The sequence below is a fragment of the Pelmatolapia mariae genome, linkage group LG18 (assembly GCF_036321145.2).
Source record: "Pelmatolapia mariae isolate MD_Pm_ZW linkage group LG18, Pm_UMD_F_2, whole genome shotgun sequence".
In the NCBI taxonomy this organism is placed as follows: domain Eukaryota; kingdom Metazoa; phylum Chordata; class Actinopteri; order Cichliformes; family Cichlidae; genus Pelmatolapia; species Pelmatolapia mariae.
Window position 1 is genome coordinate 35,308,603 of NC_086243.1, and position 24,957 is coordinate 35,333,559.

Below are 24,957 nucleotides of genomic sequence, written 5' to 3' on the forward strand. Positions count from 1 at the left end.
TCAGAGAGGCTGAGGTGCTTTAGTCAAAGAAATATTTTATTTTGGCAGCAGCGAGGTGTGAATGTAACCACAGCTTTAAATCAGTTCAGAAGCAGAGCAGGAATGTGGACACGAACACAGCGAAACAAACAAACAGCTGAAAACGGTCAAACTCACGTTTCCTTTACATCCTCTTTGGAGAGTGACACTGATGACTGTAATTAAACCTCTGTCCTGATCTGTAAACACACATTTGTGCTCATAAATCACACACACACACACACACACACACACACACACACACACACCTAAAATGCTATCACATGTAGAAGAAGTGAGTGCAACAGAAAAGGCAGATTAATTAAAAAAAGACGGATTTTCAGCTACATGATACAAAAAAAGTGACCGAGAGCAACTAAAAATCCTTTAAACACACACACACACACACACACACACACACACACACACACACACACACACACACACACACACACGCCTGACCACGTGTAGAAATCGTACATTTCCCGGGAATGCCTTCTGTACAGAGTGAATAGAAAATGGCCGGACGTGGGAGACGATGATCCCCGCTGCAGCGATGTTTTATTTTTTTTCATATAGATATTTGATCTTTTTTTTTAACTTCTTTCTTTTGTTTTTCTTTTTTTGCAAACACGTTCACAACAGATTATAATCTACCAAGTGATAAACAGTCATGCCAGAACCAAACTGTCTAAGCATGCAGTCTAAGAACAGGAGCAAACGAGGAGGAACGATGCTAAACACTGCTGGCGCCGAGGACATCATCTTTACAGACGCCATCATCATCTTCATCACACTGCAGAGCTTAAGCTTCGCTACAGCCTGATGGTTACCTGCAGTATGTGCCGAGCTCTGCTTCCTGGCGCTTCTACATGTGGAAGATTTGAGAGCCGGATTGTGTGACAGCAGCGTCGCGGTGTTACATTTTTGCAGAAGAGCTGCAGGAAACGACGGGCCTCATGCAAGAACGCCACAGACTGTAAATAAAGATGGACACAATGAAGCGTAACGCCACCTGCTGGTGCTGCTGAGTCATCACACTCGGACACTTGGTGTGAGCTCTTTCTAACTTTAGTTTTGAATGACGACTGAAGCTTCTAGACCCTTTCGCCCTGCGCTGCTCCGACCCTGGAGGCCGTCTCCTTCCTCGGACACCGTGTGAGTGTGACGCCTGAGAAAAGCCTGGGAAGGATTTGGGGTTGGTGTTTCACAGCTTACTGGAAACATGGGTCAGTGTTAGCTACTGCAGCTGCACCGTGCACAGACTGAGCCTGGTGCTCTGGGTCCTTAAAGTATTTCTGGTGTGTGTGGAGAAAAGCTGGAGGTGGTGGCGAGACTTCCTGCACGCCATCACGACACATTTAGGTCATCCAACAAGAAGGTTTTGAACTTGAGTCAGCAACTAGTGGCCGTTACACGTTACTGCAACATGAGTGACCCATGCACTGATCCAGCCTAGAGGTTTTGACTGGTCCATGTGGTCTAAGGAAATAAGGAGTGTAGATTCAGGGAGGCTCTGATCTCACTGCTGCAGCTCTCTGTCATCTTCAATCAGCTGGAGACGCTTCTTGGTTGAAATGTGGAACAAGTTAAAGGTGGAACCTGGTGGAACATCAGGTGTTTGGTGACGGGGTTAATTGTGCCGAAATCTTTAACGGCTCAAACGAATTCATGGGGATCATCCTGCTCTGCTGCAGCTGTCTGTCTCTTTCAGTGGACCGTATTTCAGATTGGGACTAAGTATCTGTGGATGTGTAAGCCGGGCCGGCATCGTGAGCTCATGAAAGGTTCTTGCATGAAGCCCAGCCCAGCACGATCCTGCGCACACTGAGCATGCCCGACTGTGTCATGCATTCGCAGACCTTAATAAAGAACGAGAAAGAGAAAACACCGCCGTCGCCGCCACAGCCCTGAGGAGTTACCTCTGTGCATCGTCCCCAAGACCTCCCAAAATACCCCCCTCCCCCTCCCCTGATGTAAAGTCACATGACACAGACAGAAGGAGGAACACTAACGCTCCTGTTGGAAAGCAACAGCTCAAAGAAGAGTATATGTTTGACACAGAAGACAGACAAGTTTTAGATTGAGGAGGAGGAGGGGTCATGTTTTAAATAGATGATGGTTGTAGGTAGGACCCCCCTCCCCCCCCTCCTCCTCCTCCAGTCTCCCTGTTTTCATGCGGGCAGGTTGTTGTCGTATCTATCCCGAGGCGTTGATGTACAGCTGACTCTGCAGGATGTAGTCGATGACGGGCTGACTCAGGTAGTCCACAACATGGCCGTCGCCGTGCTGCAGCGCCAGTCTGTGGGCGGAGAAACAGACGGCGTAAAGGTCACGCTTTCAACATCATTCAGCGAGCGTTCAGACTTTGGTGTGCAGTGGGAGGACTTTAGATTCAGAGAGTACGTGAGTCAAGCCGGAGTAGGAGGAAACTAAACCCAAAGCTGGTGCTGCTCAGTTTGGATCCAGAATGAATTCATTTTAATGAACCTCTCTGAATGCTAAAACTCTAAAAACCACGAAACTGAAACGTGGACGCTGGTGTGAAAGCATTTTCTAAATATCTGAGTTCCCACCTGCTCTTGGTGGAGCTGACGATGGCCATCGGGTGGCTTATCGCGTCCTTCACCACGATGATGTTGTCCTGAAACAGAACAGAAATGAGCTGAGACGCTGGAGGATGTTTCTCTGGGTCAAAGGTCATGTGATCTGGAGGTGAGCTCTGACCTTGAACTTGCGCAGAACGGAGGAGTGATTAATGATCCTCTCTGTGTCAGCGCCGTCACGAGGAACCACCACGATCCCAAAATCTCCCACAATCACCTCCATCTGAAAGCACAGGAACACGAGCTGCAGGCTGCGATCGGTCTGAACGACAGGACGACGACTTCAGCTTCATCAGAGCGAAAGAAAAGCTGACTAAGCTGCTCTTCTTTATGTCCTGCTCTCATGGCTGATGCTCATCTTCAGTTAACATAAATCTAATCCCTGTGAGCTGCTCTAAACTCTCAGTTTTGTTCCACTGTTGGCTACGTATGATGTCATAGAGAGGGTTTGTCCTTACATGGTGACCTCAGGCACACAGACTTGAAACCTTCTGTTTGTGAGGAAGCAGCCAACCAGAAGAAGGATGGCTCAAAGGGGGAGGAGCTTAGAAAGCACATTTCAGACAGCATGAACTGAGGGGCTGCGCTGAGACCCAGTATAAGACACAGTAGGATTATTTTAAACTGTAAATCATGCAAAGCTGCTCTAGAAGAATCCAAGAATAACATGTTAATGTGATGGAATCATCTGAATGATCTGATTAAATAAGACATTTCTGTCAGTTTAAGCGTTCACATGAGGAAGGTTACCGTTTCCTCACCGCTCCAATCACAGCTGATGATTTCGTTTCGGCAGTTTTGGTCTCTCCGGCAGACGATCAAGTCACATTACTCCAGATTTATTTGATTTTTGGCGTTTCCATCGCGTTTTTATCTCAGACTGAAAATGTGAGTAAAAACAGGTGGATGGAAACACACCTGCAGTCAAATAAATTCCTCCTAGCTCTGACACACACATCAGGTGAGTGAACCACTGACGCTTTCTTTGGATCACAAGCGGTCGATCGCCTCCTGTTCACTTCACCTCGGTTGTTGACACAGGAAAGTTTGCTGCAACTTTTCAGTCTTCGCGAGTTTATAATGAACGTTAAAACAGGATCACAGCGTTTATGAGTCTTCATTTAGTGAGACTCATTTCTCCATGAAAACACAGAAAGTGACGTCAAGCACAGATCTGCAAAACCTGGAGCTGCCTTTAGTGATGTCAGCAGCAGCACCACTCTCACCCCACCCAGCATCATAAATCAGCCGTCTGTGCAGCTCAGGCCCGTCACGCCTTTAAACGCTGCTATCAGGAAAACTGCAGCGAATCAGAATGGGACCATTCTGTGTCCTCTAATTCAAAAGACTTCAAAATAAAAGTAACTAGCCTCATGGGGGAAGTGTTAGGGTTTCACTGAAGTCGTACAAACAGAAAAACACGAGGTGTCCCCTTTTATCTTCCATAGAAACGTTTCTTAAAGTCTTTCTGTTTCTTCAAATAAACATTAGACAGGAAGTGAGAAATCTGGATTTATTGTTATTGCTCAGGCTGTTTAGTAACTTTACATCTTCTAATGCAGCCAAAAGCTGAAGAGACAGCGCGGACACTTCCAGCCGACCTCTAAAAACACCTCGCTGCATTTGTGGTGACTTTCACTGCATAAATCTCATTTATCGATCATCTGCTCTGCGTGCAGCGCCGCTTTGGAAAGAATAACGCTGGAAAATTTTCCCTTGTCAACAACTTAAAAATGACCTTCTGATCATTACAGCTGAGTCCTGGGAATAAACTGTATATTGAAAATGGACATAGCCCCTGAAGTCCACTTTTGAAGCCTTGAGTTAAGCTTCTGAGAGCTTTAACTGTGAAACCTGCTCTCCAGTTTACTGCCTGCGCTACTTTAATGGAGACATTATTTCCAAAAGGAACATCAAATAGTTTTCGAGGCACCGGCTTCACTTCGCACACCCAGAAGCTACGTCCATCTTTTATATCCAGCCTACAGTTTGGGAAAAGAGCTGAGGAGCTGGGCTACATGTGAGTGGGGCGGGGCTACATGTAAGTGGGAGGGGCTATGGTATGCTTACATCACTGTCCTTCCACAGGCCAGGGATGCAGAAGGACTCCAGGAGATCACTGCCACACAGGAGCAAGATGCGCAACTCTACAGACGGCAAACAGGCAGGAGGAAAGAGACACGCCCTCAGTAAACATCATGTTTACCGGATCCAAACAAACAAACAAACACAGCAGGAAGGAAAACCAGAGGACACGACACACGAGTCCACTCAGGTCCACACACTGAAGACCCCACTCACCGATCTCCTCGTATCTCATCGCAGTCCCCAGGTTGGCGTTTTCATCTGACACAGAGAGACAAACACATGTGATTACACGGCGGCGAGGCGAAACACGCTCCTCGTGATACGAGTGTCGCCTTGCTGTCTTCAAACAGCTCTTACTGACACACTGAGCTGTGAAGTGGAATCAAATGTTTTGTGACGCCGCTCATACAAAAACCCCAATTAGAATTTAGCTGATTGAAACTTTAAGGTCCTCTCGTTCTGCACCTCTGGACTTCTCCCACACCTGCTGCTTCTGACCAATCAGGCATCACCTTCTGTTCCACTGATCATCACTGGTGAGAAGAGCTGAGTCTGCAGATCTGACCACGCAGCACGCTCATCAGGTATCAGGTCAGGAGCATCACCAGGAGCATGTTTCATCCTTTACTTCTTCTTTCAGGCGCTCCCTCCAGGGTTCACTACAGCGGATCTCCTCACATCCTCTTCGGTCACACAGACCTTCTCTACCTCCATCAATCTTATTTGAGGTCTTCCTCTTTTTCCTCCTGCCTGGCAGCTCCATCTATGTCCTCGCTCTCCACATGTCAATGTTTGGTTTCACCCTGCACTAGAAAGCGTGCGGGCTTAATGCCGCCATTGAAAAAGAGATCATTAGTTTGCAGTCACATGAGCAGACTGCGCCGCGGCACGCTTGAAGAGGTGAGGGTGGTACACCTGTACTGTGATCTTATCTACACCCAAGCACAAACTCTGAGGCTTCCTCAATTTGAAAATCACTTTGTTAAGTAATTAGCAAAAAGTTCACATCACCATTTCCAAAAAAATCCCCCAACTGAGGTTCAAAACCTGCGATATGAGGGACCTTCCTGTCCGCTGTGAGAGCAACTTAGACACACAAGTTTTAGAAATGATTCATGGTAAAGGCTCGCCTTTCCTCCGCACTGGAGGACATCCAGCACGCATCACAAACCAGCCTAAAAATAGCAGCTGTGCTGGAGGAAGTCCAGAGAAGCATGAGGAGGGAAGGGCGGATCGTCCAGATCAGCTGCGTTTTTGTTGCTTTTATAGAGAAATATTAAAACTTTATGTAAGACAGTAATGAGAAGGAAAGAAGGAATGAACAGTACAGAAGAACATATTCATGTATCCACATAAAAACACTTGTTTATTGGTTATTTTCATTATGTGTGAATATTGTGGTCGTGTGTGTAAAAGCCAAGACATCAAATTCTGATTGTTCCTCCATCATCTCCTCGATCCCTTATAAATGCCAGTTCAGTCTCTTAACTTTATTTTTATTTATTTTGTAATGTTCTTATTTGTAAATTCTTACCAACGAAGGTGAAGCGTTCGATGTGCGGGCGTACGCAGCAGATTTTGCCCAAACTCTCGCTGATCTTCCCCCACAGCTTGACTGAGAGGCAGAGAGGACGTTTAGAGCCCAACACCACACATCAGCTCATTAACACTCATTAAGAACCTGAAGTCTGACTCACTGGCCGTGGGCGTGTGGTTCATGTTGTTGTTGTTCTGGTAGATGGGCGTGGTCTGGTTCTGTGGCTGACCAATCACAGGAGTGGTTGACGGCGTGTTGACATTGGATAGAATGCAGCCGGTGACTCTCTGAGGACGCAAACATCGTTAGAAACTCTTCTGTAACTTCATCTCTGAGTTGTTACAGGTGCTTTCTGTAAATTACTCAGCAGAATGTAACAAACTCTTTCCCCAGCAGGGGGCAGCATTTCACTAGTGGGAATGTGGAGACGTTTCCAGATGTTTGTTGCTGTTTAGCCTCATTTCAGTGACGGGGTGTAGAGGAGTTTAGAGCAGTTGTTTTGTCACCTTCTGATGATGCTTTTTCATTTTGGAAGGTTTGAAATAATATTGAATACAGAAATTTAAATTACGCATCTTTAAACTTTGAATTGATCCTGAGACATCGAGCAGCTCAATCAGTTAAAGTGAGACCAAAGAAAAGTCATGGAAATGACTCAACAAAGGGCTCGACGATGTCTTTCCAGCTGCTATTACTACAATGACCAATTCAAATGGAAATGAAAAGAGTGAGGGGGTTTGCGTCTACACAGAGTCAGAAATGCTCCGTAAGAGTCCGCCCACCTTCATCAGGTCGCGGTGATGCTCCAGCACGCTGCAGGTGGTCTGCCAGGTGTCCTGGTAACACTCCCAGGGGTCCACCCTTCACCAAACAAACAGGTAAAGAATGATGAGGACACAAATGCTAGTTTCAGTCTCAGCTGCCAATAAAACTTCCTGCAGATATTTCACATTAAGAGCCTGCGAGGGAACGACAGGGTTCTTTACAAACATCTGGTTTTGACCAGTGTTATAACTTTTTGGGTTTCACGGTTTCTCTCTGGACATGAATCACCCGTTTGTTCACTCAAATTCAGCAACCTGATTTTAGTGTCCTGTTCTCAGTTTCAGCCACCAAAACCCCCAAATCTCGTGGGCGTTACTTGTTGTTACTAGACTGTTGGTACAGTGACCTCACAGCAGCAATATTATCGTTCAGATAAATGCATGAAAAAGGCTCCAACAGAACAAACACGGTTATGTGGACATTACAGGAGCACTTCATGTTTCGGCCCTGGAGCGATGATACTTTAAAACTACCACTGAGCACCAGCACAGCTGCTTTGTCTCTCTGAGGGGACATTTGTTCACTTCTTCTGTGGTTTTATTTGACGTTGGCTGTGTTTTCAACAAAAATATGAAAACCACCGAGCTGATAACAGCATATAATAAACAATAAACACAATGTGTTGATATCAGGGTTATTTCTGTTAAATAATAACAATAACTGTCACGTTTCTACCCGCATGACGTCCACAACTCAGCAACTTATCTACCAAAAGTTTTGCTGCTTTTATGATTTACGGCCCCAAAATAAATAAATAAATAAACAACGAGCCACATACTGGCATTTCAGAGCTTTTAATATGAAACTCCTTGCAGGAAGTCCTGTCTCTGACATGGCTCAAACGTGTTTATTTCCAGAGTAAAAGCCTCTAACAGGTGGGTAGAGTCTCACCTGATCCAGTCAGAGCTCTGCACGGCCAGCTGACACATGGTGAGGCGATGTCTGCTGGACACGAGACCCTGCAGACACAGAGCAGCGCCGTCAGCCACGGCACCGTCAGCCACGGCACCGTCAGCCACGGCACCGTCAGCCACGGCACCGATCCAAAGATAAGCCAAGAGTCTGTTTGTGTGACTACAAACCGGTGCTGAGCGGGACTTTGACTTAATAAACAGGCAAAACACACATTAGAAGGAATAACTTAATTCAAATATAATAATAAAAGTAAAAATATGATTAAATGTAATTAAAAAAAACATGAAAAACAAGCAAGAAAGGAAACTCATCCTAAACTCACTGAGATGTTAAAAGTGAGTTTTTCCTTCCCACTGTTGCCAAAGCTCCTGCTCACAGTGGCTCATCTGCTTGTTGGGCTTTTCTGAGATTCCTCTGTGTTATTGTGGGATCTTTACCTGACAATGTAAACTGTTGTTGTGATTTGACGATGTACAAATAAAACTAAATTGAATTAAACAGAGTCCTGTAGTACCATGTGCACGAGTCAGATCTTTAACCAGCAAATTAGGTTGAATTCTCTTCTTCATGTCCTCCTTCACTACATCCATGAAGCTCCTCTGAGGTCTTCCTCTTTTCCTCCTGCCTGGCAGCTTTGTCTGATATATCCACCCTCCCTCCTGCACGTGTGCAAACCAGGCTCTGTGACTCTGATCCCGCCCATGCTGCTGACTCCCAGTGAACATCTGAACCTTTCAGCTCGGCCTCCACAGTCTCCAAACCATCACAGCAGGTCTCACTGCCATCTTGTAAACACTCCCTTTCACCCCTGACACTCGTCCTCCACCTACTCCACCTCGGACGGTTCAGCTCAGGTGTTTAAACTCAGAACTAATATCCAGGTAACAGAAAGATGAGTTTTCCAACCAAAATAAGATCTAGATCAAAATAAATCTTCAGCTCTGACTGATTATCCTCTTTAGATTTGAGATTCATCCATCGATCAGGCACTTATCTTTTCTTAAGCCACAGTTTTCTGTGTCGTTTCATGTTTTTCACCCCTGCGAGGTCCTCCTCCCACCAAAGTAATTAAGAGTCTTTCTGGTAGCTCATTAAAGAAAATGTGTGCTGTTCAGATAGGATGGTGGGAAATCCAGATGAATGAAATATGAAAGCAGCAGGAGTCGTTTGGATAAAACAGACGGAGAGCAGGTGGGAAATGTTCTGCTTTCACATTGGCTCTAAAGCAGGCCACGTCGTGTTTTCCACCTGTGAATAAAGCCTGTCGCACTGCTTTCTGAGGACAGAGAGGTTTGTGAGTCATCGGGGCTGACACACTAATAAGATGATAAGCGACGTGAATAATCTCCATCGTTAACAATCCATCATTGGGAGCGTTCAGCTGCAGGTGACGATGCTGGAAAACAAACATTCATAACTGGAACGAACAGCAAAGTGGATGAAACTGGATTTCTGTAGCATCTATTATTCATGTTGTGTGTTTCTGTAGAGGCAGAGCAAAAGTAGGACGAGACCTTCATTAATTCCTGCAGGAAGCAGAGTGGAAAGCTGCAGCTGCAGACAGCGTGATCTTATCTGTGCTCGACTCTAACACACGAAACACAGTCTGCACTCTGCAGGAGGATGAAGTCACATGTTAAAGGCATCTGTCCGCAATACTAACAATAACAAAGATGTAACATCTGTTTTTCAGAAACCTTATTACCATTCGTGGGGAGCAGAAATTGTTTGGTTCCAACTGGATGATTTATATTTCTGCGCAGGCCTGGCTGGCCTCATTCCAATCTGGTCCTCCTGGCGTTATGTTTCACAGCACTGCGTACGTGTTACCATCATTTTCAACGCGCAGTTTTATTTACTGAGGTTGGTTGCACTTCTGGAAAAAACTGTACCTAGATTTCAAGATTTAAATTATTTATTGCAGAAAAGTCCAATGAAAAAAGCGACACATCTGGATCACAAACTGTATATAAATGATGGAAGTAGCCACGTCACAAGGACATTTTCTTGTTTGGTTGGTTTTTAAGCTTCACGTCAACATTTTGGCCATTTATGTTGTTTTTATGGTGCCAGCAGTGACGGGGCAGAATAGAAGGCAAAATATTAATTTATTAGCTAATGCTAGTTAGCAAGCTACAACCAAGCACAGGATTTCACTGTGCACCAAAACTGCAGCTTAGCCGTCTTGATAGGTCTGTGAGTACAACAACCTCACAGCAGCCAACGGCACAAACGCTGTCCAGAGCTCCATTTCAGAGGCTACAGTTGGCTCAGATGAAGCCTAGCATAGCCTAGCAGCAGCTACAGCCGCCTGTGTCACCATCCACCTGTTAGTCAAAGAGGCCACGCCCCTAACAATGCAAACTTGTGTTTTTGGTTTATTCTAGCTGAAGGAGCTATACGGGTTTTATCCTCAACAGGGCTGAACTCTCACGATGTTGACTTGAATAATTTTTGTCACTTTTCAGAAAATGCTTTCAAATGGCACAAAAACTAACTCCTCCTCATCATCAGCGACCTTCATCTGCAGAACTAATAATGCCAGCCTATAAGGAAAACACAGCTCTGCCCTGAAGCTAACACACATCACTGCAACAACAACGTGAACAGACAAGTTCCTGCATCATTGTATCTGGTTTATGTATAGAAACAATGAGGCATGAGGTCAAACTGAGAATTACAATATTATCCTTTATCATCTTCATGAAGGAAAGTTTAGAAAAACAGAGCGAACTGCCACCGACCCCATGAATAGATTCAAGGGTTACTCACAGCTTTCCCGTAGGAGTCGTGCACCGGTGAAATGATTCCTCCGATCACAATGAAGCGTCCCGTTTTGTGCAGATATTCTCTGGCTTTTTCTGCAAACAAAGGAACAAACATTAAAAATGTTTTATCATCCAAGATTTTGTCAACCATGATTCAATGTTTGCAGCAGGTTGGTTTACTTACAAAACAAATACCAAATCTATGGCAAAGTCACACTGAGCTAAGCCTAAAAACAGGGATGGAGAAACATTCAAGTTAAATAAAAACTACAACAAATGAAGTGAATTGAAGTTAGTGGTTTAATGAGATCTTTACATGATGTGAGTTCAGTGTCCGTGCTGTAATACCAGCGCTGAATTCCTTCATCATAATTAGCTCCAACGTTATCATAAAACACTAAACCTAGCTTAATCTAATTTAATCTAACCTAATCTAATCTAATTTAGCCTAGCCTAGCGCCCTCTGTGCTTCCTGCTTCTACCTGGGTGAAGCAGTGAGTGGCTGCACCTGAAGGGTGGATGTGGTGAAGAATATAAAGCCGGCTCTCTCAGGCCGTTCAGCCTCTCTGGGCAGCTTCCACTGGTCTGTTGGGTTATTTTGGTTTTTGCACACTTTTTAACACACTGCATACATTAAACAGCATCCACCAATGACACCTGACACTTTCACACCTCACTACACGCTTCGCTACATAAACAGGGGGACTGGATTCAGTTTGTCTGTTGCCAGTTTGAGTCACAGTAATAGTGAAAGCAATAAAAATGAAAGTGAAACAAAAGAAGTCACTCTGGAAAACACCTGAGACTAAACTGAAATGAAAACAAGAAAACAAAAATGAATCAAATAAACTAACAAATACAAAAACTAGAAAAACTCTGATCTTTAACGAAGGTCGGCGGGGGCACAGCTGGGTTTAGTTTCTTTGCTTAGAGCGTGTTACATTCAAGCCCCAAGGTCCAAATCATTTTTTCTGTTTTTCTGTCCCACTTTAGGTTCTTGAAATATTTTGGCCCGGCTGCAGCTGTGGTCTCTGCAGCGACTCACGACCGTATCAAACTAAACACACAGGCGTCTTCACTGGAGCTTCAAGCTAACAAAAGAAAAAGGTGGATAATATAATGAGAGATGGAGGACAGACGAGCCTACATCTTCACCGAGTGTAGAAGGAGCCTCGTTTATCCTCGCAGAATATTTCTGTTATCTAAGAACATAATTTATTCACAGAGAGCTGCTTCCATGTTTGAACCCACACATAAAGAAAGATGTGGAGTCGCAGGCCGAGAGCAGAAACGATGGCACGATGTTTCTCAGCCCAGTCGTGAAGCCTTTAACTTTTATTTACTTGAAGCGTCTTCAGGATCAAAGATCATTAACTTCCTTTTGTTTAATCAATGAGGATAAAACCTTTAGAAAGCTCAACAGTAAAGACTCCTCACTTTCTACCCGGCTGTATTTGCTCCATACTGTCAAAAGCTTAAATTAAATACAAAAGCATGTATTTGTATCTGATTAAAACAAAGCGTTTTAATCAGACATAAGAGTTTATGTGACCCTCTAATCCAGAACTCATCGCCTGTCTCATCAGGGGGTGACAGCTGTTAATGAAGAATCAGCCTCAACAAGCAAACTGTGAGAGGATGAAAAAGAAGCTCTGACCACATGAAGGCAGAAAACTTCAGATTTCAGACATTCAGCGGGAGGAAGAACAACAAGCAGGACGTGGAGAAGAGTTCAGCAAGAAAACAGAAAGTCCATGAAACAAGGAAGAGAGACGCAAAGCAGGGCGCTGAAGAACGACACAGAGACAGGAAACAGGAAACAGCGCAGAAGCAAAAGAAACAAGAACAGAAGAAAATCTAAACTGATTTTTCTCATTTTAATTTTTTATTGTTTAAAGTTTGAACATTTTAACAGTGTGATAGTGAATATGTCTCAAATTCAGTGTCCAGTAACACAAACTAACAGCCTTCTTCAGGCGTCCCGGACGCTTATAGATTTATATTTTAAATGTAATTTTGTATTTTTTAAAGTGGGACTTAGTTGTGTTAGTGGGTGGTGTCATATTTAAAGATCTCTTCAGTTCACAGTGATACGACAGAAACGTTCGCATCACATTTGCAGGATATCGTTTCAGGTTTTTTCACATTTAGTTTTAACTCCTTACCATAAACCTGGTTTTAGGTGACCCTAAAATTATTTTTATTTTAGGTAAGGTGGACATACATAAGTTAAGAAACAGGGAACTGAGTTTGGAGATGATTCAATAGCTCAGTTCACAATAACTTGATGTTTATTTTAATGGATAAATTGCAGTTTAGAAGGATTTAAAGGACAAACAAACAGCGATGACTCTTATCGATCTTTTCACTTTAAAGAGATTATTGCTTGTTGAAAGGTCACATGACACAGCCCAGTGAATAACAGCGACGCTGTTACATCAGCTGAACTGTAAACTCTGTTATGTTTTTCCATCTCTGTGAATTATTCATCTTCCAGAAATAAATCACGAGAATGTCTCCAGCTCATCAACTGAAAACAGAAAGTTTATGTTTGTGACTCCTGATATTACAGTAAACCTGTTTATTAATTTGACTGTATTGGTGACGCGGTTCTTCTGTGGGGAGACTGATCGCTGACCGTCGTGTTTTCCGCTGTGACGGGATGAAAGGCCTCTGAACGTCCAGCAGAACAGTCACACTAACAGTCGCATCATTTATCCTGCAGTCGTTTTGATTCTATGATGAAAACATGTTCTGACCATACTCCGGCCTGTAACCTCCGCTAACGCGCAGGGAAAGGCCGCTGAGCAAGGCACTAACACCCCCGGTCTGGCCCCCGCACGCTGACGGCCTCTGTCCACCAGTGTGCGTGTTTTTGTCACGGTTTGGCTCGGAGGGTCGAGGGGCAGCTCCGTGTTTTTCCCCTGAACGTGGGCCCGGGCTGCTCCGTACTGCGTTTGTTTGAGTCGTCGGGATTTTACCGGAGCCGTCGCCCGTTTCAGCACCACCCTCCCGGACAGCGGCCCGTAGTCCGGCTCGGAGCTTTAACGCGGATATTCAGCACCGGGGTTCCGGTGATCTTTATCCCCAAACACACCCAGACCTGCCACCACCCCATCCCCCACCTCCTTACCGAACATATGGATGTGTCCTTTGGTGATGGGGTTGAAGCTGCCGCAGGACAGCAGGATGACGTGGGTCTTCGTGCTCTCCGTCATGGTTCTCCTCGCTCGTCTTTAGTCCCGGTCCCGGTCTTGGTCCCGGTCCTGTCGCGTTCTGTGGAGCTCGCCTATAGAGGAGCAGCCGCAGCAGAGAGAGAGGGAGGGGAGAGGAGGAGAGAGAGGGAGGGGAGAGGAGGAGAGAGGGGGAGAAAAGGGAGGGAGAGAGAGAGAGGGGGGGGGGGGGAGGCTGCGGCAGCGTCAGTGCGTTACAGACACCGCACCGCGTTCAGGGCACGCGCGCAGCGCACGGGCTCAGTCGTTCCCTTAACAACCAGCGGCACCAGTCTGACCGGAGCCCTGACCGTCTACTGCGCATGCTCAGGAAAGTTCAAACTCGTTTGTCCTTGTTATCGTCCCACGTTCAGGATCTTTGGTCCAAACCAGCGACGGACAAACGAAGCTTTGAATCTTAATTAAAAAAAGGTTCATTCTATTTTAAACACAGTCCTCTTTGGTGACACCTGGTGGACAAACATATGAAGAGCAGCTTGAATCTACAACTTACACTGAGCTGCTTCAGTGTGACTCTGCTCTACTCTGCCCACTGTTATGTCTATTTTTGTAATAAATCATTTTGATGATTAAACCTTCCTTCGTTAAACATGTGTCATGGTGTGTTCTCCTTTCGCTCGTCTTTTACTACTAACACCATATATAACAATCTTACGACAGGCTGGGAGTATGTTTGTGCTGTGAGGTCCCTGCCGCCACGTGATTATGTAATTAACCAGCGGACAGATATGTTTATATAAAATACACTATAACTTCTATAACTGTGTATTTCTTGTGCACAGTGTTTCTGAAGCAGCGCTTTGATTTTTTTCAACTTCAGCTTCAAACGTTTATTTATCAACACGTTCAGTTCCAAATATTAAAAACATTGTTTTTAATACTCCGATTTGTCTACCTGTCAGAGTTCAGACCTGAATGGGCTGAAACAAAAGTTTTTCCACAGCAGTCCAGAAAATTCTGGAATACCTCAGCTGGAAATCCCAGAAATGATGGATAGTCAGTTTAAATGCTTCCCATCAGGAGAGGACCAGAACATCTGTGCTGGGAGGAAGCGTCTGTGAAGCAGTTCTTTATTTTAAGCCCCTCAGGTAACATGTTCTCTGGATAAGACCCTTTGTGTGTGTGTGTGTGTGTGTGTGTGTGTGGGCTGAGGCCACTGTGTCCACATCTGAGAGAAAATCCACCCACGGACTCATTAGGTGTTTGCTCCTCCTTCCACTCCTGGTTTTTCTTGAACTGTCATAACATAGTGCATTATGGGACATAAAGTGGTCGCCATGGTGGCCTGATGCATTATAAACTGTCAGAACCGCACACTTGACCAGAAGGGGACCCCCAGGAAAACGGTGTCAGGTTTTTCCAGTTTCCTATGTGGAAGCAGCAACAGGGACCTGAGATCTCTGAGCTCACGAGGTGGCGGCGTATGGCCTGGGTGGAGGCTGTGAGGTGGAACAGCCTCACCTTCAAAGACATCTCCATAAACATGTTGGTGCGCTCGCAGCACTTTCACGCCGGTGAGGCAGATTAAAATTAGTCTAGAATCTAGTAATCATCCGGGCTGCGGCCCGCCTATTGGTGACCTCAGCTAAAATGTATTTACGACTCCCTGATAGGTCAGCAGGCGATATCCTTCACTTCCATTGGTAGTTATTTGCTTCACTCACCTGAGACTTGAGAGCGGTTTAACTCTGCACTCGTACACCTGCTGCTGCCTCAGTCATGAATTTGATCAACGGTCTGTAGTCATTACGTTGCTGCTCGTTACGTGGCTTCAGATCGTAGCTCTGGGATAACCGATGGATGCCTCATGGTCCTCTCACTTTCACCTGATGCGCTCCCTTTGGAAACTCTTCATCTGAAAACTGGGTGGTAGCCAGAGACCCAACCATCATCAGCCTCATCGCTGGATGAGCCACTGCAGGAAGTTTAGCTGGTCTGAAACAGAAGTTTGACACCCGCCGTGAAACCCCCGAAACACACACACACACACAAAGCCTCCGGAGGTGCAGGAGAGGAATCAGCTCTGGCTTGTGATTTGAGGTGTCTGATGACACACACACACACACACACACACACACACACACACACACACACACACACACACACACACACACACACACACACACACACACACACACACACACACACACACACAGTGTAAGGAGCAGTGAAAGAAATGTTATCAGGTTTCTTTGACAAAAGAAACTTTATTTCTACAGGTTCATTTACAGCAGTGAGTGATACAGTGAAAAGACTGTAATCATAAAATAGACAAAAATATAAACTAAGCAAAAAAAAAAAATTCTACTAAAACTGACCAAACTCAGGAAGTGTTTTCATGGAGAAACACTGCATTAAAAAAAAGACTCTTTGGAAACATATACTTAAAATAATGAGAAAACTATTGTAATATTAGACACTACACTAATGGTGCGGGAGCTGGAACACTTCTGTAAATCCAGCCGCACAAAGAAAGAGAAACGTAACGCATAAACATGCAAACAAAGACAAAGTAAGATGGAACCTCTGCTCAGCTCAAGCCAGTTTTATTAATAGAGCAAGTTCCAGTGTTGGGGAGTAACGGAATACATTTAAAATACAAAATATGAGTAACTGTATTCTGTTACAGTTACCGTTTAAAAAGGTGATAATTAGAAAACAGTTACTTTGTTGAAATAAATGGATTACATATGATACATACATATGTTTCATATGTTCGGCTGTCCCCTCTCTAATTTTGGTAATTAAACGCATTGTTGGAAACCCAAACAAACACACAAAGGCTCTAATGTAAGCGTCCTGTTAATGTTGGTGGTGTGAGTTACACAATGGACCTGGAGGCAGCACAACAGAACCAACAGTGCATGGGTAGGAATACATTTATTACTTGGAAATTCCAACACTACTTCATATTTAAAGAAAAAAGGGATGAAATCTGAGTGTGCAATGCAAACTCTGTTTGTCAGCAACCAAGCTGCTCTCAGCGTCAAAAGACTCCAACCTAAAGAAACATCTGGAAGTAAGCTCTAACATTAGCCTACTGCAGCTACCTTGTTTTAGTTGTGGTAGCTACCTGGGTTATGTGCCACTTCAGTATCTTCGATTTTACTACTGCTGTGTGATTTATTACTATTAGACTGCAGACTGTTAGACTTGATGGAAAGCATTAACAGCCTGCTAGGTGCAAATAATCATGTGCAGTTCCTAAAGTAGTCTATGAACTAACCTCAGCTAACGCCAGCTAACAATATTAGCTCAGTGGCAAGTAGCCTTCAGTAATAGTAATAAATCACACAGAACATCCATGTAGTTGTAAAAACCATGACAATATATTAAGTAATCTAAAGTATTCAGGACATGTTACTGACATTAAGTATTTTAACGAAATATGTTACAAACTACATTTTGGGGCATGTATTATGTAATCTGTAGTGGATTACATTTTAAAAGTAACCTTCCCAACACTGCCAAGTTCACAATAACAGTCATCTCAAAGTGCTTTATGGGTAAGGTTCACATCCCAGAATGAGGTCTGCAGATTTTTGCTTTCAATGAAAAATAATTAGGATTAAACCACTTTTTATTTTAACTATGAGGATTGTGTGTGTGTGTGTGTGTGTGTATACAGTCAGTAAAAAGACATTTTAAGTTCAATAACTGGCCAATACTGATCTAAGTAATTGTGATTATGATTATCTCTATAACAGTAGCCTTAACTACACTCTTAAAGAGAAACAATCAGACACATGGAGCACTGTGGGGAGGAAGAACTCCCTTCTAACAGGAAGAAACCTCCAACAGGACCAGGACCAGGCCCAGCGAGGGGCAGCCTGCACAACTGGCTGCACAAATGCAGCCAGTTGCATTGAAAAATTTTTTGCATTTTTCAAAATATGCAACGTGTTTCTGTAAAAATCAAAACTTACAGACCGGACAAATCTGACAGCCTCACTGTCGGCTCTGAAAGATCAAATCATGATTCATTTGATCCATCAAGTACTTTGTCACATACAATAAACTACAGAGCTCTGAGATCTGAAAGTTCCTCTGTTAACCTCTATTATTTTCCTAGGCGTCACTTGAAGATAATCCCACAGAGATGTTTCAGGACGACGACGTCTCGCCTGTGTGAGTTCGCATGTGCCGCCACAAATGACTGCTTTGAACAAAGCTTTTCTCACACATTTGGCAAGAATACCGCTTCTCACCTGTGTGAGATCTCATGTGGGAAGTCAAATGATGCCTTTGACTGAAAGTTTTGTCACATGTTTTACACGAGTATGGCTTCTCACCCGTGTGAGTTCTTACGTGTACAGTCAAGTGACCACTGCGACTGAATGTTTTCCCACATATTTCACAGGAATACGGTTTCTCACCTGTATGAACCGAGGTGTGACTTTTAAAGGTCGATAAGACAGAAAATGCTTTCCCACAGATGTTACAAACATACGGTTTTTCACCTGTGTGAGTTCTCATGTGACACTTCAACGTTGACGCGTCAATAAATCTTTTCTCACATACCTCGCAGGGATAAGGTTTCTCACCTGTGTGAATTCTCACGTGGGTGGTTAAGTGCACTTTTCGAATGAAACGCTTCCCACATGTTTCACAAGAATAGGGTTTCTTACCGGTGTGAATTATCATGTGAAATTTGAGCCTTGATGCATTTATAAACGTTTTCCCACACGTGTAACAGGGATAAGGTTTCTCACCTGTGTGCGTTTTCAGATGGGCATTAAAGTGGCCCCTTCTATTGAAACCTTTCCCACAGGTTTCACAAGAAAACATCTTCTTACTTGCGTGAGTTCTCATGTGGGCATTAAAATTACCAACTCGATTGAAACTTTTCCCGCATGTTTCACATGTGTATGGTTTCTCACCTGTGTGAATTCTCACGTGGTCCACCAAATTGCATCGATGATTAAAACCTTTCCCACACGTTTCACAAGAATAGGGCTTCTTACCCGTGTGGTTTCTCATGTGGGCATTAAAATTACCAACTCTGTTGAAACTTTTCCCGCATGTTTCACATGTGTATGGCTTTTCACCAGTGTGAATTCTCATGTGGTCCACCAAATTACACCTGTGAGCGAAACCTTTCCCACATATTTTGCAACAGTATCTTTTGTCAACTGTCTGAATTCTTTCAAGATATTTCATTGTGTAAATACGATAGTACTTCTTTCCATTCTCAGCGTCAGGAGGGCTCAGAGGGGAGAGCAGAACATTGTTTGGTCCTGCTTCACTGCAGCCATCTTCCTCGTGAACAGGAGTCACCGTAAAGGTATCAGTCTCCTCCTTCAACACGACCTGCTCTCCGTCCTGACTGGTGCAGGGTTCCTTCCCTTCTTCTTTAATCTGTGAAGATTCTGGGTCCTCTGGACTGGTGCTAACTTCTTCCTCCTCCTCCTTTATCTGTGGAGGCTGGGGGTTCTCCTGACTGGTGCAGAGTTCCTCCTGTTCCTCTTTAATCCGTGGTTGCTGTGGTTCATCCACACCTGAGGGTCTCTCCTGGTCAGTAAGAATCTCCTCCTCTCCATTTTCACGTTGCTGTGGGAGGTCTGGAGGAACAAAAGCAATACGTTACTACACAAGTGAAATCTGAAGTGTGCCAAATAATTTGGGCGACACATTTTCAGTCAGAGCAGACCTCAAAGCGGCTAACGGCAGATCAAACGTTAGCTGACTTCCTAACTTCATTACAGAGCATAAACCATCAGAGAGGAGTGTTTTATCTCGCTGATCTTTTGGAGAGAAAAAGGCTGAAGAAGCATGAGTCTGTTACACTGCCATAAATTCAACGTGCAGTTAGTCATCACTATTGCTTACAGGCAAACACTCTCTGTCACTTTACTCATAGATATGTTTGTTTCCTGTCATTTTTATCCATAGGACAAACAACAGTGTATTTTAAGCATCAGTAAGTTAAACCTTATTTTACCAAACTGTGCAACAATGTTTTTATCAGAAATCTGGTGAGTTTTCTTCGGTGGAAGGCCAAAACCTCATAGATCCCAAAACATTTTTTATTGCTGCATTTCTGAAGTTCTCCCTGACAGTGAGACGTCCTCTCTAATAAAACCATCATCTGACAATGACATATCAATTCCAGATCTGAATCTCCAAGTTAATTAAGTGTGCTGATGCAACAGCTCACTTCTAAATTTTGAAGCAAAACACCTCGCAGCTTTAAGAAACGCGCCCCGTTATATTATTGCGTGAGGCTTGATGGGGAATAGTGTGCTATGACTTTCGGTGGTGATTCGTCACACGATTTTCACAAAATCCAAAAAACACAGAATTTTTCCCAATTCATTTGAATTGGAGAGTGTCCGAAAAAAGGGCACCAACCCAGGCCAATTTAGGGCCCTACCGCTCGGCCATACTTTATCACAGAAACATCATTCAAACTTTATACGGGTCACAAGACTTTGGACTTTTATCGACTAAATCCGTGTTTTGACATCGTTTATGTTTTTTTTTCACAAAAGCAGTTTTAATTTTTAATCTAGAATTTGACTTTTCAAGGAATTTTGTTGCCACTGGATGATGTCATCACCTGCTCTAAAAACTGAGTCTGGAGAACAAAGTGGAAGAAATGTCTTTCTCTTTATTTCACGCCCAAAACTTTTGCCCTACACAGACCATATGCACATCACAGGATAGCCATTGTTGTCCTCTTTCAAGCAGCGTCATTCTCATTGAGATGGGACGTTGCTGCTGCTCACAGTGAAATGATTTTTCCAATAAAATTTGGAGTTTTCTCTTGTGAAGCATTTGTTGCAGAGCCACATTTCTGTTTGCCGGGCTCATTCTAGGTCTGACGCTGAGGTACAGATGTGTGTGTCTTATAGGCTAGTTCTAGGTTTAGTCATATAACTCATATCAATATCAACACCTTTGATGTTTTTAAGTAGCTACATATAAAGAGACTTTGTGTTAATTACAGATGTTCAGAGGATCTGTTTGCCATCAACCAAGACAGGAAACTTCTTAGGAAAATTTAAATTTAACTTGATTATTATTTAAATGATTATTTGTTTTGTTTGTTTTTATAAATAATGAATAAATATGAATTTTTGCCTGGGGGCCCAACAGACTCTACAATCACCACTGGAGGTTTTTGGTTTTAAATTAAATAACTACTCTCGCCACAAGGGGGCAGTAATGCAAAATTCCTTTTACTTTTAAAGCCGTCTTGATGCATTCTCAATCATCCAGGAAAGTAAATCTCCAAAAGTTGAATCTGTTCATCTGGACGTAGCGTAGCGTTACGCTACGTCCAGATGAACAGATTCAACTTTTGGAGATACTTTTAAAGCCCTTCAGACCCTCAGAATAACAAATATTATCCTGGAAATTAGCATTTTAATACCTGGGGGAATTTTTTCCCTTCACTGCTTACAGATCTCTACTGAAACTCAAAAACCTATTACTGGTTCCACCTATTTCCTGACCAGGCTCCGGATCACGGGGTCCTCCCTCTTCCCAGCCAGCTTCTCCAACTCATTCCAAGCCAGACGTAATCTCTCCAGTGTGCCCCGAGTCTGCCCTGGAGGCTTCTCCTGGTAGGACATCCCTGGAACACCTCACCCAGGAGCCATCCTGGCCAGATGCCCGAATATCTCCACTTGCTCCTTGAGGAGCTCTGAGACGCTCCTGAATAACCAAGCTCCTCACCCTCCCTCTGACGCCGAGTCCAGACACCGTTTGGACGACGCTCGTTTTCTCCGCCTCCATCTGTGATCTCACTCACTCAGTTTCTGCCCACAGCTCATGAATATCAAACAATAACAGATGTACTAAGCTGTGGTCTACACTCACTGGCCACTTTATTAGAGACGCCTGTGCAGCTGCTCATTGACTCTAATCTCTAATCAGCCAATGACATGGCAGCAGCTCAGTGTATTTATTCATGTAGAGATGGTGACGACAATCAGCCGAGGGTCAAACTGAGCATCAGAAAATTGAGGAAGAAAAGTGATTTAAGAAACTTTTAGTGTCCTATTTCAGAAACTGCTGATTGGTTGGGTTTTTCCCACCCAAACATCTCAGAGTTTACAAAGAAGAGCAGGGCAATATGACCAAAAATATTTATAACGATATATATTTGAAAATTTGCGATAACAATATAACTGATGATATAATTGATGCGAGACAAAATACTTTACAACTCCACAATTTTACTAGTTCAAAAAAAACCCATCAATGTATTTTCACTTAAACAAGCAGCTGTTTTTATGTGTATATATGAAATTTTAACAGTAGAAATGCAAATTCCTTGCTGACAGTTTAACCAAAAGGCATTTCCAGTGGAAATGGGCTGACATATACTGAGCATAACCACATATAATATCCACAAAAGGTAAAAAGAGGTGCTTTGCAACATGGAACTGCAGTAAAAAACAGTCAGATAAGTCTAACTTTACTCAACTCATTCTTCTTGCTTTCTCCACTTTTGTACCATTGACTCATTAATGCTGAATTCTCTCACAGCTGCTCTATTGCCATGTTCTACTGCATGACCGATAGCCTTGAGTTTAAAATCCACTTCATACGCATGTCTCTTAACAGCTGCCATTTTGGGGTCCTTATACACACACAATACGGTAATGTTATGTTGAAGCACGGTACGTATCACTTCGCGAGGCTCCTGCCTACAATAGCCGTAATGCTCTGACAATCCATCAAGCGGTGCGGCTTCGCAGCTTACCAAAGTCGTACTGAAACATTTTTTGACAGATTTTTGAGCACCGGACGAAAGCTAAACCAGTTCCACACCACTGAAGTCGCAGCATTTTTGCAAACCAGTTCTGGTTCATCCGTTTCATTCAATGATCCGCTTTCGCCCTTCTCATTCTCCGTCGCCGCCATGCTTTTTCTGCCATGTGTGTATGAAAACAAAGGCACTGCGCATGCGCGTTTTACCCATATTCTATCGCGATATTTAATTTTCTTATCATTGCCTAACATTATACCGGTATTACTGTGAACGGTATGATATGGCCCAGCCCTACAAAGGAGGTCTGAAAAAGAGAAAATATCCAGAGAGCAGCAGTTCTCTGAGAGGAAGTACCTTCTTTATGTCAGAGGAGAATGGCAGAACTCTGAGACAGGATGTAACGCTGCCGGGAAATCGACTCAGACGACTATTACTGTTCTGCATCTCTGTATCAGTGAGAGGATGAACAGAAACATTCTCACACTGCTTTAATTCATCTGTGATTCTGTTTTTCTTGGGCCTCACAAAGCAGCCTCTACAAACATGTGATGTCACAGACATGACACAACAGCTGCAGCACTGATATCGATCCATGAAACACAGATAAGGAAACAGTCGTCTGCAGAATAATTCCTTTGACTTTTGATTGTTTAGTTTGCCAGTAATAGTAAAATAATGCAGATCTAAAGGTTCATCCAGCACTAGTCATTGTTAGCCAGTAAATACTTTAACTGGTAGTTTATTAGTTTTATATTTTAACTGTAGAAGTAATATATTTCAGGTTCCTCAGGCAGGGAGGAGTGCAGCGTGCTGTCAGCATATTTATCAGAATAAAACAGCAGCATGTTCTAATCTGGTTTATCTTGTTCGATGGTGGAAGAAGATTTTATCCTCTGTGACAGTCACTGCATTACACTGATATGATATCAGAGCGACAATGAGCGAGAACAGCATCACACAGTTTGGATATAATAGTAACAGGAACTTGTTCTTTCTAAAAGTACAACAAAATGTTGTTTTTGCTCAACTTTCAGCTTTAATGTGTGACATCATCCAGCTTTTAGATTCTTAAAGAGCAGGGTGTGCCTCGTGTCTGAGAAGCTGTTAGACCAGGAGAGGTCTGGTTTCTACAGACCTCCAAACCTGCTGTCAGACTTCCGACATCCTTCATGAGCTCCATGTTCACGGAGATTTACCCTCAAACTGAAGAATCGAGCTCAGTGAAACGGTTTACATTTTAAACCAGCTCTACTATCGACCCCTCACACCGTCATGGACCCTTAAAGTAAACCACTGACAGCAGGCAAACGGACTTTTACATCAGTACTGCCAACGCATAGCCCAGAGGCGCAGGTTTGACACCAAAGGGGGACGAAAGCTGAGGATGACACCGGAAGTGACCCCGTGACTCTCGGCCATGTTGGCTTAGGCTGTCCGCGCGGACACCCGCGTGCCAGACCGCTGTGGCACAACTCCTCGCTAGCTTTTCGGCACGTGCAGGTTTTACACACCTGTGCGGAGCAGCTTCCGCTCCAGCCGCCGGTGACGGTCGAGCTCCTCCTCGTACTGCACGAAGGTTTTCTCCACCTCGCTGAAGATTTCCTCCGCGGCTGCCGCCAGCCTCCGCTGGATAAAGTCCTTCAGATACTCAAGAGTACACATGACTACTGCAGTAACCCGAGTACTGAGCTGGGGGAATACTACACCGTCCTCCGGCTCGGTCCGCGCCTCAGGAGAGCCGCTGCTGCAAACCTGCTTCTTCTACGCATGCGCCCAAGGGGTTCTTCCTCTCCCAGAGTTTCACAATAAAAGCCCTGTACAGACGAAAAGCAGCTTAGTGAAATGTCTTAAAGAGACAGGAGAAAATCGAAAAAAAAGAAAAAATTAGGATTTCTGCACAAAATAATAATAAATAAAGAACCATATTTTCATATTTGTTCTTGTGTATTCCTTTTATTTGTAGGTCACCACAAGAAAGAGAAAGGATGTACCCGACTGGAGTCTCAACACACATTAAATACATAAAACTTTAATATAAGTGTAGTGTCCATTTGAACTCCTTACAGTTCTCATGTTATTTATATTTAAAAGGAGCGCACCCAGGACACAAGAGTCAAACCACTTTGTTCACTCCTTTATTTTCCACACAAACTTTCACAATAAATTTCATGAAATAATCACAAATAAATTATTCTCAAAGATCAAAATTCAGAATATGTATTAAAATATGTCACCTTAGTAAAAA

The 24,957-nt window shown here is 43.7% G+C and overlaps 2 protein-coding genes across 2 annotated transcripts; both read right to left on the minus strand.

Annotated features, from left to right (window-relative positions):
- Window positions 1–10: 10 nt before the first annotated feature.
- On the minus strand, window positions 11–14,164 carry nmnat2 (nicotinamide nucleotide adenylyltransferase 2). The gene is made up of 11 exons (XM_063461272.1): window positions 13,891–14,164; window positions 10,762–10,850; window positions 7,966–8,033; window positions 7,032–7,110; window positions 6,410–6,536; window positions 6,247–6,327; window positions 4,926–4,970; window positions 4,695–4,771; window positions 2,746–2,847; window positions 2,595–2,662; window positions 11–2,320 (listed from the first exon to the last, which is right to left on the minus strand). Exons 1-11 carry the CDS (start codon window positions 13,973–13,975, stop codon window positions 2,218–2,220), a joined length of 924 nt encoding a protein of 307 aa, XP_063317342.1. The 5' UTR covers window positions 13,976–14,164; the 3' UTR covers window positions 11–2,217.
- A 2,046-nt stretch (window positions 14,165–16,210) lies between these two features.
- LOC134616375 (gastrula zinc finger protein XlCGF57.1-like) lies at window positions 16,211–24,602 on the minus strand. Its single transcript, XM_063461232.1, has 2 exons — window positions 24,224–24,602; window positions 16,211–19,551 (listed from the first exon to the last, which is right to left on the minus strand). Exons 1-2 carry the CDS (start codon window positions 24,372–24,374, stop codon window positions 18,095–18,097), a joined length of 1,608 nt encoding a protein of 535 aa, XP_063317302.1. The 5' UTR covers window positions 24,375–24,602; the 3' UTR covers window positions 16,211–18,094.
- Window positions 24,603–24,957: the final 355 nt, after the last annotated feature.

Coding starts and splice junctions, on each gene's coding strand:
- nmnat2 (XM_063461272.1), bottom strand. CDS start 13,975: ATGACGGAGAGCACGAAGACCCACGTCATCCTGCTGTCCTGCGGCAGC. Junction 6,537..7,031: donor ATCACCGCGACCTGATGAAG/GTGGGCGGACTC, acceptor TTGCGTCCTCAG/AGAGTCACCGGCTGCATTCT. Junction 4,971..6,246: donor CGAACGCTTCACCTTCGTTG/GTAAGAATTTAC, acceptor TCTCTGTGTCAG/ATGAAAACGCCAACCTGGGG.
- LOC134616375 (XM_063461232.1), bottom strand. CDS start 24,374: ATGTGTACTCTTGAGTATCTGAAGGACTTTATCCAGCGGAGGCTGGCG. Junction 19,552..24,223: donor GCGGAAGCTGCTCCGCACAG/GTGTGTAAAACC, acceptor TTGTTCCTCCAG/ACCTCCCACAGCAACGTGAA.